The 18,234-nt window shown below is 43.5% G+C and overlaps 1 protein-coding gene across 8 annotated transcripts in view; it reads right to left on the bottom strand.

Annotated features, from left to right (window-relative positions):
• IQCK (IQ motif containing K) overlaps positions 1 to 18,234 on the bottom strand; it is a 110,186-nt gene that overhangs the window by 82,690 nt on the left and 9,262 nt on the right. For all 8 annotated transcript variants that reach the window (XR_012061146.1, XR_012061147.1, XM_072942695.1 and 5 more), the window contains exons 2-4: positions 18,145 to 18,209; positions 16,394 to 16,523; positions 15,525 to 15,622 (exon numbers count right to left, since the gene is read on the bottom strand). Coding sequence is in view for 6 of the 8 variants with exons in the window: in XM_072942695.1 (XP_072798796.1) it covers positions 15,525 to 15,622; positions 16,394 to 16,523; positions 18,145 to 18,209 (293 nt within the window). In the remaining 2 variants the exon portion in view is untranslated. The remainder of the gene's footprint in view (positions 1 to 15,524; positions 15,623 to 16,393; positions 16,524 to 18,144; positions 18,210 to 18,234) is intronic.

Raw genomic sequence — 18,234 nt, 5'->3', positions numbered from 1 at the left:
CTTGAGGGCTTCTACTCAAGTTCTTGCAACCCTCTCCAGCTATCAGGGATCTGGAATAATAATCCAGGGTTAATTGGACAGAAGACGAGCGACCAGGTGGAACAGAGATGATCTGTCCCAGTTGAGGCCGTCCTAGACCAGTCAGCACCCGGCCTACCTGGGAGCTGACCACAGACACACGAATGAATGCAAAGCTGTGGCCAGAAGAACCTTGCAGCTGAGCCCAGTCCAAACTGCTGACTTGCAGAACAGTGAGCTAAATAATCTGTTGTTGTTTTAAGACTAACTTTTGAGGTAGTTTATTAGGTAGCGCAAAGTTAACTGATGCCAGAACATTAAAAAATGAATTGCAATTTATGGCCAAGTGGTACTGTTCTCCCTGTTGAGTAGCCACTCAAGACTGCGACCACAGCCACCTGGCACAAAGCCATCCCCTGAAGGCAGGAGGACAAAGCTTCAGAGTGGAGAAGGAAAACCCTGTCAGAAAGCCACTGCCTTTATTTTGTAAGACAACCACAGGGTCACGCTCAGGTCAGAGCCTGTTGACTTTCTTTGTAAAGCCTTGTCTTTTGAGGATGACTTTGATTTTTAGAAACAAAAGCAACTCCTGGCCAAGTTTGGGAATGAAGTGATCAATGCTGCTTTTGTTAAAAAGAAAAAAGGAAAGAAGCATGACTATAAAGTTATAAGAAGATTTTCTTGCACGGTTTACAAACTGGATCTGACAGCCATTAAAAGAGTCGCAAAGGGAAGTCTTTTCAATACTAAAAGCCTTATAGACGTAGTAGAACTGAGTGCCAGGCTCTGAAGCCAGACTCCTGGGTTCCAATGCAGGCCCTTCCTCTTGGGAGCCATGTGAACTTGTGTACTTCTGAGCTGCGAGTTTCCTCCGTAACAAAAAGGGACAATAAAAGTATCCACTCAAAGTAACGATTACATGAGACCACAATGTGAAGTGATGCCTGGCATTTACGAAGTGCTCTACAAATGATTGCCATTAATCATCGATTAATCACTTAGATGGCAACTGCTTGGCAATGGTAGATCAATATGAAACAGCCCTTTACTTTGAACCATATTTCATATTTAGGTGCTAAATTCCAAAATGTGAAATTGGGATCTGCTGTCTGGACCCATTTAAATGTCATGATAGTCAGTCAAACGTAGTAAGGTCAGGTCAAAAACTCAAGTTTCCTCCACTCCTAGTTATCTACCCAGGAGAAATGGAAACATACATCCACACAAAGACTAGCATGCAAATGTTCACAGGAGCATTATTCACAATAGCCCAAAGTGAAAACAACCCCTAAACAAACTGTGGTATATCCATGCAATGGAGCATTATTCGGCAATAGCAAAGTACTGATGCATGCTAAATCATAGGTGACTCCAAGACACTGAACTAAGTGAAATAAATGAGATGCAAAAGACTATATAATCTGTGATTCTGTGTACATGAAATGTCCAGAAAAGATAAATCTATAGAAATAAAAACTAGATTAGTGGTTGCCTGGGGGTACGAGTGGGAATGAGGAATGACTTCAAATGATCACTAGAGATCTTTCTGTGATGATAAAAATGTTCTGAAATTAGGTCGTAGTGAAGGTTGCACATCTCTAAATTTGTTCCACTTGAAATGAGTGGACTTTTAACAATCATTCTTTAAAATTGTGGCAAAATTCACATAACATAAAATTAACCATCCTAACCAATTTTTAGTGTGTAACTCGGTAGTGTTAAGGACATTCACATTGCTGTGTAACCAATCTCCAGAATTCTTTTATCCTGTAAAACTGAAACTCCATACCCACTAAAAAACAACCCCCCATTACCCCTTCCCCTGCCCCTGGAACCCAGTATTGTACTTTCTGTCTCTATGAATTTGACTACTCCAGGTGCCTCATATAAATGGAATCATACAATATTTCTCTTTTTCTGCCACTGGCTTATTTCACTCAGCACAATGTCCTTAAGTTTCATCCTCGTGACAGCATGTGACAGAATTTCCTTCCCTTTTTAGGCTGAATAATATTCCATTGATAGATATACCACATTTTGTTTATCCATTCATCTTTGATAGACACTTGTGTAAAGAGTGGATTTTATAGTATATAAATTGTACTTCAAAAAAGCTGTTCAGAAAAAGTTTTATTTATACATTCTTCTGTTAAAGGACCATATGGTCATTTCCATTTCTTTATATTTCAAACAATGTTGCACTTAATGTCCTTCTTCAGAGTACTTTGTATACACTATTGAGAATTTTTGCAACAGAGTACATACTTAGAAGCAAAATTTCTAGGTCAAAGAGTATATTTATTTTCTATTTTACTAGGTTTTGCCAACTTTCTCTCCAGTAGGGCAGTACCAATTATGCACTAATACATGAAAGTTCCCTTCTCCAGAGCTTCATCCATTCCTCACATTGTCAAACATTTATATTTTTGCTGATCTGTGAGGCATGATATCACTGTGGTTCTATTTTTATTTCCTTCAACATTAGTGAGATGAGTATCTTTTGATTTGCCATCAGTTCTCTGCATCTCCTCCCCTTTCATGATCCTAGCCTTTGTCTATTTTTCTATTTCATGTTTCTATTCTATTGTTCTCTTTTTTTCTTGTTATTTATAGGGATTCTTTACAGTCTGGATATTAACCTGTTGTGTAGGTTGCAAGTATGTAGAATAGGCTAATAGGCAAGAGTGAAGTCAATAAACGGCAGAGATCAACAGGAGATGAAAAATGGACAGCCTGTGATCAGACCACCATGATATTCACTGTTGTTATTCTACATGTGATTCCCATGATCCTAAGAATAATCATAATAATAGCAAGTTGTTTATTGAGTACTTGCTATGTGCCGGGTGCACTAGTACGCAGTTACCCATGTGATGTTGATGCTCAGAACATTACTGTCCCTTTTTTATGCATGAATAGACTGAGACTCAGTGATCGGAGGTGATTCAAGTAAGAAGCCCAACTGACACTACAATCCAGCTGTATCTGATTCCAATACCCTCTCTTAAAAAATTATTTTTAAATTTTATCAAAATAATACCTATGCATAAAAGATCAAGTAATATCAAAATAGCCCTTGCCCTTAACCACATTATACCTCCTTACATTTTCAGAGTCCAAAAATATTTGCTGAATGGATGAATCAAAGAATCGTTACCAAAGACACATATCAACAAGATTTAGCAGCTGAAACCAGAGGGCATAGGAGGGAAAGGTTTCCTATCCGACACTAACCAAAGACAGATGCTCACAACCAGAGTCCCACATGCATACAGAAATATAAACAAGGATTTTCACTGAAGTATTGTTTAGAGTTCCAAGAAATCAGAAACTTGTATGTCCAACAGCAGGCCACCGGTTCAATGCATCAAGGTGCAGCCCCACAATGTAAGTCCAGCCAGTTACTACAAGTGGTGTAAGGAAAGCTGTCCCTGATACATTATTGCTAAGTAGGTTACAAAAAGAGCGGGTTACAAACGGTGACTATAATGTTAAAAATACATGAATCTGTACTAAACATAGAAGTTATGGGTGTACATAAATTTTAAAAAGCCCACAAAGATATTTAATATTAACAAGGATAGGATTATGACTGATGTGGGGTTTCAGTTTTTGTTTTTTCTTATTGGTCATTTCTAACTTTTCTACACAGCACAAGCATCACTTGTATAATAATCAATTCCTTCTTACCTCTTTTTTAAAATGGGAGCAAAAATCAAGAGTCCTTTAGCGGGGAGGGGATAGTGCAAGTGGTAGAGTGCATGCTTAGCATGCATGAGGTCCTCGGTTCAATCCCTGGTACCTCCTCTAAAAATAAATAAACCTAATTATCTCCCCTACCCACCCTGCCAAAAATAAAATAAGATTATTTAAGAATTTTTTTAAAAAGAGTCTTTTAAAGGAGTTGGAGGTAAAAGCAAGAGATCTCAAGAACAAATTCCAACTCCAAAGGTCAGGTGAGGCAGGCTCAGAGACCAGATCACACTGAGCTAGCGCAGTCCAGTCCAGCTGGGAGGGCTGGAGCCAGCTGGGGCCGCAGGGTCACTGCAAACAGCCTGCGGGTGTGGAGAGGCGGACTTAGCCGCCATCATGTGGGTCAAGAGGCGATTTCCTGGAGTGGTTAAGGGCTGAGGCTTAGAGTCAGAAAGATGGGTTGGCATCCTGGCTCTGCTCCTAACGAGCTCAGTGACTTTGCAAGTAAAGTTGTTCATTCTTTCTAGTCTACAGTTTGCACATTTTAAAAATGGTAATGACATCACCTGCAGCACAAGGCTGTTCTAAAAATCAGTGAGCTCTTGTAAACAAATATTGAGCATCACAGAGCCTGGCATAAAGAAGGTACTTCATAAAAGGAAGTAGCTGTGTCCCAAGGGTCTGGTAGGCGTGGGGAGGCTTCAGGATGTCCTGGGCCCAGCACAGGGTGGACAGTCAGCACGTAGCAAAGAAATGCACACCAGGAACTCATAGGAGAAATTAAGCGTCTAAATCAAAGATCACCAACCGGTGAGATGTAGCTCACAAATGTGTTCTGCTTGGCATGTTGTGTTTAATCTTCTTGGAAATTAACTGTCAACAGTCTTTTAAAAATTAATTGGGACAGTTCATGGTAAAAATCTGGATTGGAGGCTTCTATTGAACACTCAGGGGATACGGCCACACTGAGCCCATGCCCTGCACAGTGACAATCAGGAGGAAACGAGGGACACAGCAGCTGCCCCTTGAGTGTGTGAGCTTCTGTAGTGACCACAGTCCCAACCACGCCCTGGTGTCCCAGTATGGTTACTCCAGGCCTGTTTCTTTACCTCCAGGGCCCTGCAGCTCTTTGAATGTTTCTCCCTTAACATTAAAGTGTTGATGCAGGTTGAATAATCACCCTCCAAAGATATCTATGTCCTAATCCCCAAAACCTGAATACATTCCCTTACATGGCAAAAGAACTTTGTGGATGTGATTCAGTTAAGGATCCTGAGATGGGGAAATGATCCAGGTAGGACCCAGTGTAATCACAATCATTCCAATAAGGGAGGATAGAGGGTAAGGGTCAGACAAGGAGATGTGATGAACTAAGCAGAGGTCAAAGTGATACTATCACTGGCTTTGAAGAAAGAAGAGGGCCATGAGCCAAGGAATGTGGCCTCTAGAAACTGAAAAAGGAAAAGCAATAGATTTTCCCCCGGAGCCTCCAGAAGGAACACAGTCCAGACCCATTTCAGACTTCTGAACCAGAGATACGCTATACCCTGAGATTATGAGTTCTGTGTAGTATAAAATTGTCCTGCAGCCTAAATATTTTGAAATATCTCACTGGATGTTACTAGGTAAAAACTTTGTTTGTAAGGATCTGAGTCTAGAACTTAGCTCCATTTAGTATACAAACACAAGATTTTTCTGGCATAATTTTGATATACATTGATTTTTTTTTCCCAAAAAAAAACAGTTACCATGCATATACAGAGAAAATTGCACTCTTTTACTCAGAACCTGAGTTTCTCATCATTTCAGAAAATCATATCACAAGGACAATATCACATTATTTGAGTGACTAATATTAACACATGTGACTCTGCCTTTTTAACTGCTGTGTTCATGGTGATCCTCTGTACAGGTGTAAGTAGGTGGCTTCAGGATGGCCCAGTGGGCCCAGGGCAGGGCCCAAAGTTAGTGTAGTTTTACTTGAGCTTTAAAAAAGGAAATACATATTACCTATATTACGAATGATTTTCATTTTATTTCTCATTTATATTATAGTGGACTATAATATAATATAAATGGCTAATATATATATATATATATATATACATTTAAAATTATTGTGTGGATAGATTATTATGATAGTGGTCCTTAACTGATCATGCCTCCTGGGTCCAGGCCCCTTAGCATCGTGACTCTGCTACCTCTTCCCGATGGAGTCTATTTCTCAACCACTTCTGAGTTGCTGGCCTTGTGAGCTGTCTTAACCAATGGAATGTGGTGGAAGTGATGTCAGTGGCGTTCCAGAGCCCAGGCCTTGTATTTCTGCCTTCACCCTCTTGGAAAGCTGCCCTGAACCCATCAGACTGTGAAGGAGCTGGTCTGGCCTGCTGGAGGATGAGAGTCATGCAGAGGGGAACTGAAGTGGCCCAGCCATGAGCCAGCACCGAGGCCCCAGGCAGGTGAATGAGGGCAGCCTGGACCTTCCAGCACGGCCCCATCACCAGCTGAAAGCAGCCACATGAGTGGGGCAAGGTGGGACCAACAGAAGAACCGCCCAGTCAGCCCACAGAAATAATAAATCATTGCTTTTTTAAGCCACGAAGTTGTCAGGTACAGCAATCAGGTAACTACTGCTAACACTAATCAGGGCACATTACTAAGCGTCTCCTTTCAGGCTAGTAAGAAGGGCACGACCAAATGTGATGCCAAGAGCTCAGTGGGCCCAACAGGGTTGAGAGCCATCGCTCTGATAAGTTCCCCCTGCTCTTGAAACAAAACCCACTCTTCACTGGCCTACGGGACACAGCGGCCGCAGAGCAACCCTGCCAGCCTCACCTCCCATCTAGTCTGCTCACCCTGCTCCTGCTCTATTGGCCTCCTTTCTCTTCTGTCCCTGGAAGAGGCCACTGAATTTGGCAGCACTGGGTCACTCAGGAAACTCGCTTGAAAAGAGTTGTACCAGAGCATTTCGGTGCTAGAGTGTCACACGTTAAAGAGAGCTAGAATGGTAAAAAGATAGAGGTGAGGTCATTCACTCAGCGCCTCCGTGAAAATGAAGGAGACAAAAAAAATCACCTAGATGGGGCAGCAAGGTCAAATATATGGGCTTGAAAATGGTATTTATTTGTAACTTCTATTTTTCTGAGTACAAAAGTAAGTTCATGCTTATTTTAAAAAGTCAAATATTACTGAAATTCTGGAATATAATATAGGAGAGCAAAGGCTCCAAAAATGTCATCTCTTCCCCAGCTTCCATGTGATTTTTCATTTATGGGCCAACAGGTTTGGATACTATTATCTACATTCAGGACATGCCTGCACAGTCACTACTGTCAGCCCACAGGTGTGCTTCCTCGAGCTATTTGTACAAACGAATCACTTCAGTCATCATCTTTCATGGAGTACAGTTGTTTAACAAAATATGAAACACTGCTAGCACCCAGCTAGGTCCATAGCAAAACTGAAAGGGCCGTTGACTTGAATGCCCTGCAGATGCCACTCAAATCTTCTCTATGACCTTCTTACACATAGTCGAGAACTATCACCTGGGAAGGGGTTACAGAAATCTATTTCACTTGCTAAATTCGTATCATGAAATGAGTGGGGTCTTCACCTAATTTCTAAGGCTGAGATAATTCATAGAAATCATATGTTTACGATTTAGTCCTTCAAATGTATTTTCCAAAAGTGAAGAAATAAAGAAATACCTGCTTATTAAATAATTTGAACTTAATTAACTTAGAATAATTGAAATCCAATAATGAGAAAATTATTTGGATTATCTACTTCATAATATCTAAAATGGTGCATATAAAAGACTTGGGTTATTATGAATCAAAATCAAAATCAGCAAGCTTGCACAGTCTGTCCAAGGCAGACTCGGGTTGGAAGCGAAGTCTGTTTGATTCCATGGGCCAGGTTCTGAACTGCTGGACCGTGTACCACAGACTGCCTCGCTCATGTGCACAGACACACACACACACACACACACACACAACGCATGCACGCACCAGGCATGTGTGCAAAAGGCCACCTAATGGTGTGGCCTCTTGCTGTCTCTCTCTCTTCTGACTCCTTTCTCTGCTTTGCTCTATCCAGTTTTCCTTGAAGTGTCCTGGTGCTCACAGGACAATCTAAGGAAGGGCTCTGTCCCATGAGGTGACTGCCCCAGACCTGCCTAGCTTCTCAGTCTTCTTCTCCAGCGCCTCCAGATCACCTTTCCTCTCCGAATTTGGCTTCTGCTTTTGGAAGCCATTACACCAGGCACCACTGTGGTCCAGTGGCCAAACCCCTCGACTCAGGAACCCGGCTGCTTGGTTTGAATGGTGGCTCTGCCACCGACTAGTTGTGCATTGAGCTTGTTGGTTAAACCTGGTGCTGCACAGTGGCAAGAAGAGCACCCACATCAGAGCCCTGTTGGGAGGATTCAATGAGTTCCTGTGGCCAAAGGGCTTAGAACAACATCTGGTACAAAGCACGGGCTCTAAACATGTTAGAAATTACTATTCTTTAATTCCAGCTTCTTGTTCACCTCTCTGGCTCTTGGCGGGCTATGAGGCACCTCCAATTTTAGAGGATTTGCTCCTTACTTAACTCTAGCTCCAGGGGACCCAACAGATCTGGGCAGCCTCCCTATAGTCTCCCTCCCTCCGGAGGCAGTCAGTCCAGACAGTGTAGGTTCAGTTAGTAAATGTCACAGCTATGTGTGCTTGTAACTTAGCTATGATCTTAAAAGCAGGTCCTGAGTTTTGAGGAATCATACTCATTTATTCATCCCTCAAATATTTAGTGGGTCCCTGCATTGTTCCAGGCACAGTTGGAGCTGAATCACAGGACAAAAACGGCAAATAAGGAAAGCAGGAAAAAAAGAACTAGAAGTCAGCATTTTAGGGGCAAAATAGCAATCAGCAATTATTCTTAAGTGACCTAATATAAATGCTGTTTCAAGATATAATTTGAAGGGCCCTCATAAACAATGAATCACACTGCTGTTTAAGAGCCATTTGGATGCAAGTTCAGTTGTGGGTGACAGATAAGAATGTTCGGGTTGTGTCATTTTGGCTGGAGGCTGGTGATCATTCCGTTTGAGCGTCTATTCCCAATGACAGGATGCGAGGAACAGCTGAATCGAGAAAACGCAAATCTGTTGTGCAGCTCCGGATGAGACGCGTTCCACTTGGGTCTGACAAATGTTGAGATGGCAATAATGTAATTTTTAAGCCTGCAAAAGACTACATGATGTGGGAGGTGGGGTGGGAGAGGGAAATCAAATCTAATTAAGAAATCCGAAAATCCCGAATCAGGTAATGAGAGAAGTAATGGTAATTCACCCACCTTGCCTATTTGAGGCATTTGAGGACTGAGCTTCTGGGCAGAGCCCGAAGGGAAGGTTGGGTAGGGAGCTCACACTCGATGTTGCTTGTGAGCGTCCTTAAATCCTTCCCCTCATCTTCCTGGTAATAGGAGCACCTCTGTCATCCGTTTAATAGTTGAGGATTACTCAAAGATGACTTAAGGTCACACTGCAAGGAAGTGATTACGCAGGAATCCAGTGTGCCTAGATGCCTGTAAAATGTATCAGTTCTTGCAAGTTATCACTTTTAAGAACCCTGTTTTTCTGCACCCTTTGATCATTCATATAGCATTGAACATCTACTGTTCTATTCAAGCACTTGCAGCATTTGAAGCTTGGACCGTTTTCACTTAGTCCCAGCAGCAGCTCATCCGTGGAATGTCAAAGATGAAGTATGAGTTGGCACAAGATGGCCTCAGTCCTCTCTAATACACATAGAAATTTCTCTGATTCTTTAGAAGTGTTTTTAAGATTGCCGGGAGGCTGGAAACTGTTTCTAGCCCCTTTGTTACAAAATTATTTATGGGCAAAAATTAGATATGCAGCCCTCAATGTAAAATCTTAATGACTGCCCATTTAGCTGATTTTTGTGTCCTCTGAAGGGGTAGACATTAGAAGAATAACAGCTGAATAAATTAGAATAAAGGCTGCAAAAGTGAATATGCTGTCTTAAGGTCTAGAAGTGAATGCCCAGCACCAGACCCACGCTTGCCATTTCTCCACATTCAGTCTTACTTCACACAGCAAAAATAAACAGATACAAGGGGGAGAAAAAGAAAGGCTACCTTAGTTCACCATTATCCTTCAGCAACCGATGGCTTCAGTACTAGTTGGTGGTTTTCTTGAGGACAAGGGCAGATCACATCCTCTGTGTCCCCCCGGGTCTGGCCCCAAGATCAGCACATAGTAGGGCTTAATAAACGTCTGATGAACGGAACTGAACTTGGGTGGCTTAATCTGTTTGCAGATATTCTTACACATACCCAAATAAAGGCTAGTCCACTGTGCTATTTCATTGTTTAATCACTGTATTCCATGCTTTGGTCAAATTAATAAAAGGCAGGGTACTCTGAATATGCTTTGGCCAACTGCAAGATTAACAAAGAAGATCCCTGTGACATGACTGGTGAGATCGTCTGGACTCTTCTCATTTAGCAGCAGGACCTGAGGCCAGAGAGGCAAGGCCATCTGACACACGCAGGGCCAGGCTGAGGGCTCTGTTCCCTGTCCCAACCCCACCACCGTCCCACCCAGTCACACTTTGCCCTGTTTAACACCACATGGGGGCAGGGTGGGGTGGGGTCAACTGTGAACAGGGGACAAGAATTAAGTCGCCAGGGGAAGCCAAATGAGCAAACGAAAAGTAAACGAGAATTAGAAGCAGTTTAGATTTTATAACCTAAGGCAAGTAGCAATCTGTTCTCAGAAAAGAGCTCTGAATGAAAAAAGAAAAAGCTGTATTTCCTGGAGCTATTTAGAGGACAGCCCCCAACTTCCAACTTTTGAGAGGGACGAAAGCACAGGCTGTAGAATCATCTGGGCCTTGACTGAAGGCATGCTCCCTCGCTCACTAGCTGGGTGACCTTAGGTGATGCTCAACTTCTCTGGGCTCCAGGGGCCTCCTCTGTAAAAGGGGGTTCATGTACAAGGGGACCTGGCTTGGAAGCTGACTATTAGAGTGACATGTGATGGTGAGTATAAAGCACTTTGACCAGTGCTGCCACGCAGTGGACAACTAACCAGTGAGACAGCTTCCGTGACCCTTAATACTATTACTGTCACCACAGCCAACGTCAAACCACAGGTGAGGGGGCTGCCTACCTGGATGGAAAGTCAGTACCTGAATCACTAACATTCATCTTACCAGCTTTCTCTGTTTATAGCTCCCTTCAGCAGAGCTCCTCTCATGTTAATAAAGACAGAGATCGGAGGATCATTACGTTTTTTCTGGTTCAATCAGGACAACTGGTCTGCTCCAGCAGGTCAGGAGGAGGCAGGATTAAGTAGATTTGAACTTACCAGGCCTGTGTCTCAAAACTAAGCATTTCTGCTAGGGCAATGTGAAAAAGGCCTTACAATTCTGTCTTTGTTGGGGTGAGAGATGTGAAGCCCCCACCACCACTCCCGCCCACCAAGGGCTATAGATAGTGGTTGAACTGCCCTTGGAGGGAGGAGGGGTAAGCTGAATGCGGGACTTTGCTGAGTGGACCACGTAAGCTGAGAGCCAGGCCTAAATTGTTCAGGATCCAAAAGGATCTGGAGAGGCTGTGTGGGAGGGGGTGCAGGGAGAGGACAGAAATGGTTCTAGAGAGGATTAATGAAGCGTTGCTCGGCCAGTGTGAACAAAGCCCTCTTTCCACCTCCCTATGAAATTATCAACAAAATAAATCTTTTTCCTGAAATCACTGCGTAATTAGATGTTTGGGGGGTGCTGGGACCAAGTGCTGAATAGGGCCTCTGGGTAGCCAAGGAACAAGAGCAAGCTCACTCAGGGAGTGGGCGGAACCCGCCCTACCTGGGGAGCAGCTGTCGCTCAGTAATAGTAAGAGTCAGTAATAAGTTAACATTTACTGAGCTCCTCCTGCATTCCAGGGACTTCCCCAAGCACTTTGTATGGGCTACCTCATTTCATCAGTATGATAATCCCATTGAAACCGTGCCCCATAGGGTTAACAGAAACTGGTGACTAACAGAAATTCTTGAGCTTGCCTTACAGAACAGCAGATAAGGGATCTGTTAAAAAAAAAAAAAAAACCCCCCGCCTATAACCTGCATTCACTGATCAAACTCACCTTAATTATTTTTGCAAATTATATACCTCCAAGCTACATACCCTCATAGCCTAGATAATGTATCAGAAAACTCCTTAACCATCCCCTATAGATAACAGCTCTGGCGCATGGGTTGAGATAGTAACAGTGGCTTTCAGGAACTTCGAGCCAGTTCTCGTCTAGTACAAGCCGGCTAGGGCTGCTCAGGACCACCAGCCCTAAAACTGGGACTGCAGGGTGTCCGATGAATGACCTTTTGATGTCAGAGGACCAAAAACTCCATCCTCAGATCAAACTAGTGTCTCCATTTTTCTGCGCATGCACCCCACGAAGAAGCACGTAACTCAAATATGCCTGCACAGAGCAGCGATTACCTCACCCTTATCCGGCCTCCAGTCATCTTCCCCTGCACCTCTGACCACCCTAAACTCTTCAGCCATACATATCTCAAGCCCCTCGCCTTCAGGGAGGTGGATCTGAGACTTGTTAACCTGTCTTTTCTACTTGGGTGCCTTGTGAATAAACCTTTTCTCTGCTGCAAACCTCGGCGTCCAGCATTTGGCTTGCAAACAAACCTAATTCGGGAACATGAGCAGGTGCTATGAGCATCTTCATTTTATACATAAGGAAATGATGGTGGCTCAGAAAGATGAAATAGCTTGCTCACGGCTGTGCAGCCAGCTGGGGAGGAAGTAGACATCAAAACCAGGTAACTTTGACTCCAGAAATGTGTTCTTACCACTGTGTTATAAACCAAAGCCCAGTTTATTAGTTATTTGCATAATTAACATATAAGGAGGAGGGCCAGGCAGTGCCATTTGCTGCCCACTGCTCCCTTACGTTGACTAAACTCACGAAATAGATGTCTTCCCTCACTCCCTTTCAGGGGGTCCCTCCAGGTATGAGCCCAGATAAAAGAGAGCTGGGTTTTGGTCAAGGATATAGTCATGGATACCCAACAATGCACTCATTTATTGAGGGCCAACTATTTGCTCACCAGAGGCGAGGCCTTGGGTAGAATATACTAGGCACTGAATAGAGATACAGAAATCAGAGAATCTGTCCTCAAGAAATTTAAAATAATGGGGGCAACAGACATGTACAAAATAAAGTATACTCGTGGGATGAGCATCTTAATTACATACAGATGGCAAATAGGCACATGAAAAGATGCTCAACACCACTAAGTATTAGAGAAATGCAAATCAAAACTACAATGAGGTACCACCTCACACCACTCAGAATGGCCATCATTAAAAAGTCTACAGATAACAAGTGCTGGAGAGGGTGTGGAGGAAAAGGAACCCTCCTACGCTGTTGGTGGGAATGTAATTTGATGCAGCCACTATGGAAAACAGTATGGAGGGTCCTTTAAAAACTAAAAATAGGGTTGCCATATGACCAGCAATCCCACTTCTAGGCGTACATCTGGAGAAAACTCTAATTTGGAAAGGCAAACGCACCCCAGTGTTCATAGCAGCAATTTATACAATAGCCAAGGCATGGAAGCAACCTAAATGTCCATTGACAGATGAACCAATGAAGAAGATACACACACACACACACACACACACACACACACACACACACACACAATGAAATACTACTCAGCCATTAAAAAGAATGAAGTAATGCCATTTGCAGCAACATGGATGGACCCAGAAATTATCATTCTAAGTGAAGTAAGTTGGAAAGAGAAAGACAAATACCATCTATCACTTACATGTAGAATTGAAAATAAGACACAAATAAACTTATTTACAAAACAGAACAGACTCATAGACATAGAAAATAAACTGATGGTTGCCAAAGGGGGAAAGGTGGTGGGGGAGGGATAAATTAGGAGCTTGGGATTAGCAGATACAAATTACTATATATAAAATAGATAAACAACAAGGTCCTATTGTATCACACAGGTAACTATATTCAATATCCTGTAAGAAACCATAGTGGAAAAGAAAAAAATATATATGTATAAACACACACACACACATATAAATAACTGAATCACTTTGCTGTACACCAGAAACTAACACAACATTGTAAATCAACTCTACTTCAATTTAAAAAAGAATGTCTTCATGAAAAATGTCTTAATTTTCCGTAAGAGGAGGAATAGATGAAATAGTCTGAAATCTAAGGACTGGGTTCAACCATGTCCAGTTCGGGAATAGCAGGCCTGAAAGAGAAGCCACAGAGTTGAGTTTGGAAAAACAAGTAGAACTTAAAAGTGCAGAGAAGAAGAACTTAAGGATTTTTTTCCTTAAAAACAAAACAAAAACAAAAACAAAAAAAGAAGGACCATATTTACAGAGGCTGTGAAGTGCAGAGCTGACACAGGACCCCCCAGGGCTTCTCCCCGCTGGAGGGCAGTGCCCAGGAAGGAGAGCAGAGGGAGACGAGACTAGAAGGAAGGAGGGAAAAGACTGCAAAGGGCCTTGAAGACCAGGCTGAGGGGTCCTGGCCTCCTCATGGGGGTCCATGGTTCCCAAATGGTGTATCATCCCCAGCAGTCTCCCCAAACTCCTCCTTCACATATGTGCTGCCTGCCTGGTTTCAGATCAACGTCTCATACTTCATTTCTGCTTCCACTAAAGACACAACTGTTACGGTGAGGCCTGTCAGAAGGAACATCGTACTGAATGAATCAAGTGGCAGTGAATTAGGGAAAGGTAAAAAGTGGGGTGACTGAGAGGCAGGAAGGCAGTGTAATATCAAGGCAGCGCTGAAGAAAAATCGAGTGTTTGCTAGAACACGTGGAAACTTTGTCTCCTCCATATGAAAAAGCCCCATGGGGACAATCTCCAGTTTTCACAGAGAGAGCCTGTGCCAAAGGGCCGGCCAGCAGGTGATTCCATTAGCTATGAAGGCTGTAAAGACCTGGGTGTGTCAAACTGACTGGGGTTCACACTGCAGTTACCACCATTTTATTTTTGGTATCATTTTGAATCATTTAATATGGATTTGAATCCCAGCTCTGCCATTCCCCTTGATCACCTCTCTGTTCCTCTGTTTTCTCATCTGTTAAATGCAGACAATACGAATGGAAGGAACCTCACAGGACTGTCATGTGGGACAAATGAGACAATGGATGATGAAGCACGCGGCAAAGTGCCTGGCACAGCGCGAGCACTTGGGCAGTTAAACGTGGTTGCTATCTCATTCTCTTCGTGCGGGTCCTCCAAAATTCCAGAATTCAAAACTGCACAGGGGACACACGCACACAGAGTATCCTGTCCACTGTAGAAAAGAGGGAAACTCTGGGGTGTTTATGCCAGGATCGAAACTCAGTTCATACAGATAACTGGCTGCAGTGTGATAATGACCAGTATTAACTGAGCACTCACTGTGTGCCAGGCCTCTCCTCAAGCAAGTTACGTGCATGGCATTTGGTGTGTAATAAACCCAAGAAACCCAGCAGATGCCAATTGCCCAGGAGAAGGGCAGGTCAAGGGGAGGCCAAGCAAGGAGGAAAACGTCTCTGGAACCGGGCAGCCAGACAGATGGCAGTGCATGTGGGTGCACAACGAGATGTCGTGGCCAGAGCTGGATAAGTGACTGAAACATAGGCTTTCCCTCCCAAAGGGATCGTTTGGAGACCAACCACTGGATGGTACGGAGATCATGAGCGACTATGTGATAAAAATGAATTACCGAGCATTTAGAAATAAAGAAATAAAACAACTGACCTCAAAACATTTTTCTTTCTTTGCTTGCTGAAGCAGCTTAGCTATTCCGGGAAGCAGAACTGGAAAGATGAACATTTCCAAATATTCTTTAGGGGAACCTAAAACAAACAAAAAAGTTCCCACTGAAAATCCCAAATGGCCCAAGTTAATCTGGGAGAAACATTTGCTTCTGAACCAAAAAAGGTATTGTCCGTGAAATAACATGACCTTAAATGCTACGTTTTACTCCAGACTGCTGAGTTGGGCCATATACCGAGAGAAACTTAACATATCCCTGTGAGCCTCTGCAGCCTGGGGAGGAGGTAGGCCAGGTCCTTCCACAGGGAAGGCCAGGAGGCCAGTGTGGCTGGAGGGAAATAAGCAAGGGGAGTGCAGTAGGAACTGAGGTCGGAGAGGAATGGGGTGGGGGTACGAGGCGGAGGACCTTAGGGCCTCAGTGATGGTGGCTGCCAAGGCCCAAAGCACACCAGCAGAGGGAATAGGACAAGCCAGCAGGAGAGGGCCTGGTACCAGGGAGGCCAACGAACTGGGGCTCAGGGAGGAAGACGAAAGACATCTTCATCTCTGGCTCCAACACACAAAGCAGGGCAGCATGACATTTTCTTTTGCCCTTTACATTTTCCCCCTTTGTATTTAACACAGAATCTAAGTCTGTTTGATATTGATCATCTTTATTACATTTCAACCTTAAAGATAAACCAGTGGAAGACAGGGTACTTTTCTTAGAAATAAAAATTAAAACAAGAACACACTGTTTCTTATCATGTGGTCTCCCTGAGGTCTATCTGTCCACCCCCGTCCCCACTCTGTGGTTTTGCAATGTTACAAGCCCCAAAGTATAAAAGATGAAATCTCACTTCCTTACTTACAAGTTTTTGGATTGATTGTTTCCAGTTTAGGTTGAGAACAGGGTACTTCTGAGACCTTGGCTAAACGAGGGACTGAATAAATGTGTTCTGCATTGAAGCCATGGAAAGCCATTTCCTCCAATGGTGCCACCTGAGGTGGGGGTGGGGGAAGGAATCAATTCATATTGTTTAAATAATTGCATTTTCTTTTATGATCTAACAGAGGATAAAATTCTGTATCAGACTTCAGGTTCAAGGGGGGCATACTGAGCAAAATTTTTTCTCTCTCTCCTCCCCCAAGGCAACTAGAAATGACAATCAAGAAATAAATCCCTAATAAAGAATAGGAGGGCCATCAGTGGGTGAGAGATGTCCTAACATATCCAGAAGAAACGGGATGAAGCCCATTGTCAGCTAAGAGAAGGAGACAGTGGCAGCCCAAAGTCCACAGGAGGAAACTTGCCCCCCAGAGGATGGGAGTCTGTCTTCCCACCAGAACTCCAAAGAGTGTCAATGCTCAGGGGTTCAATTCCTCGGAGTGGGAATAAGAAAGGAAACGATAAACAGGAGGGGCCCCACTGCCCTGCTGCCCACATCCCCTCTCCTCCAGATTCTGCCACCCTCAGCATACTTAAAGCTACATTCACCCCAGCCTTTTATCGCCTCCTTTCCAATGACTCTTTTGTAAACAAATTAAACAAACAGCCTGGGAAGGAGGAGAAGAACTACTCAGGGAGCCATGTTAGTAGTCAAAAAAAAAAAAAACAAAATCCCAAAAAACTCTAACATTGATTTGGAGGCGCCCAGTCCAATCCCCAAATATGAGATCCCTGCCTGCTGACCCCAAAGAAAAGCCCTCCAGTGGGCAATCAATCCCCATGAGTTCCCAGTCAGTGTTTCTAGTCACAGAAAAGACCCATCCAGAAAACAAACCCACATGTATGACAGTAGAAGAAAACCATACCAGCTGTGCAGAAAAATCCACCCAGGCCTGCATTTTACATTTTGAATAAACAATCACAGCTTTTTACATAGATGAAGAACATCAGCAGCATAAAAGACAAAGAAAAAGATCTACAAAGAACACCTGACCCTGGAAGAAGCACAAATCCAGAGGAGAGAATCGTAATTAGTATCTGCAGAGAAATTTGAGAAAGCATTGCATCTATAGAACAAGAACAGGATGCCATGAAAAAGGAACAATCACAGGCCAAGAAAGATCTTAGACAGAGAATCTCTCAGCTGCAGTGACATACTGGAAGTCTAGAGACTTGGGTTTTGGTCCCATCCCTGTGACCCCCACTCAAGTTTCTTTCTCTCTCAGAGCCTTGATTTTTTATATTAAACTCCAAATAAAGGGCCTCTCTTCCTAGCTGCCATGTCCTTGGCTCTTTCTCCTTCCTTAGTACAGTCTCAGCCCACCCAGCCATGTACAGAGAATCCTGCTCTGTCTGCAAAACTGTCCTCAACAAGGACATGGTGTTGAATCCATTGTAAAGGACTTCCTCATCTAGGATCTCATTTGAGAGGCCCTGTAAGTTAGTCAAGAATTATCTGATCCATTTAACAGATGCAGAAACTGGGGCTCGAAGTGGTTATGTGATGCCCTTTAGGTGACACCATTAGCAGCAGAGGTAGGACTGGCCCTAAGTTTCTGGTTCTGGTTCCAGTGCCTTCCCTTCCCGTCTCCCTAATGCAGGACACTGATGCTCCATCCGTGCTGTTCTCAAGTAAGAGCCTTTCAGTTAGGTTGGTGCCTGGCTGATACTCACAGTAGTCACAGCTTCTTGTTTGACTTTATATCCTTCTGGAAAGGCGGGCAGCTCAGCTTCATATTCTGAAGGGAGTGGGGAAGAAAATTC

This window comes from Vicugna pacos, chromosome 18 (genome assembly GCF_048564905.1).
Source record: "Vicugna pacos chromosome 18, VicPac4, whole genome shotgun sequence".
NCBI lineage: Eukaryota > Metazoa > Chordata > Mammalia > Artiodactyla > Camelidae > Vicugna > Vicugna pacos.
Note: the sequence above shows the minus strand (reverse complement) of the source record. Positions and strands in the feature narration are given on the sequence as shown.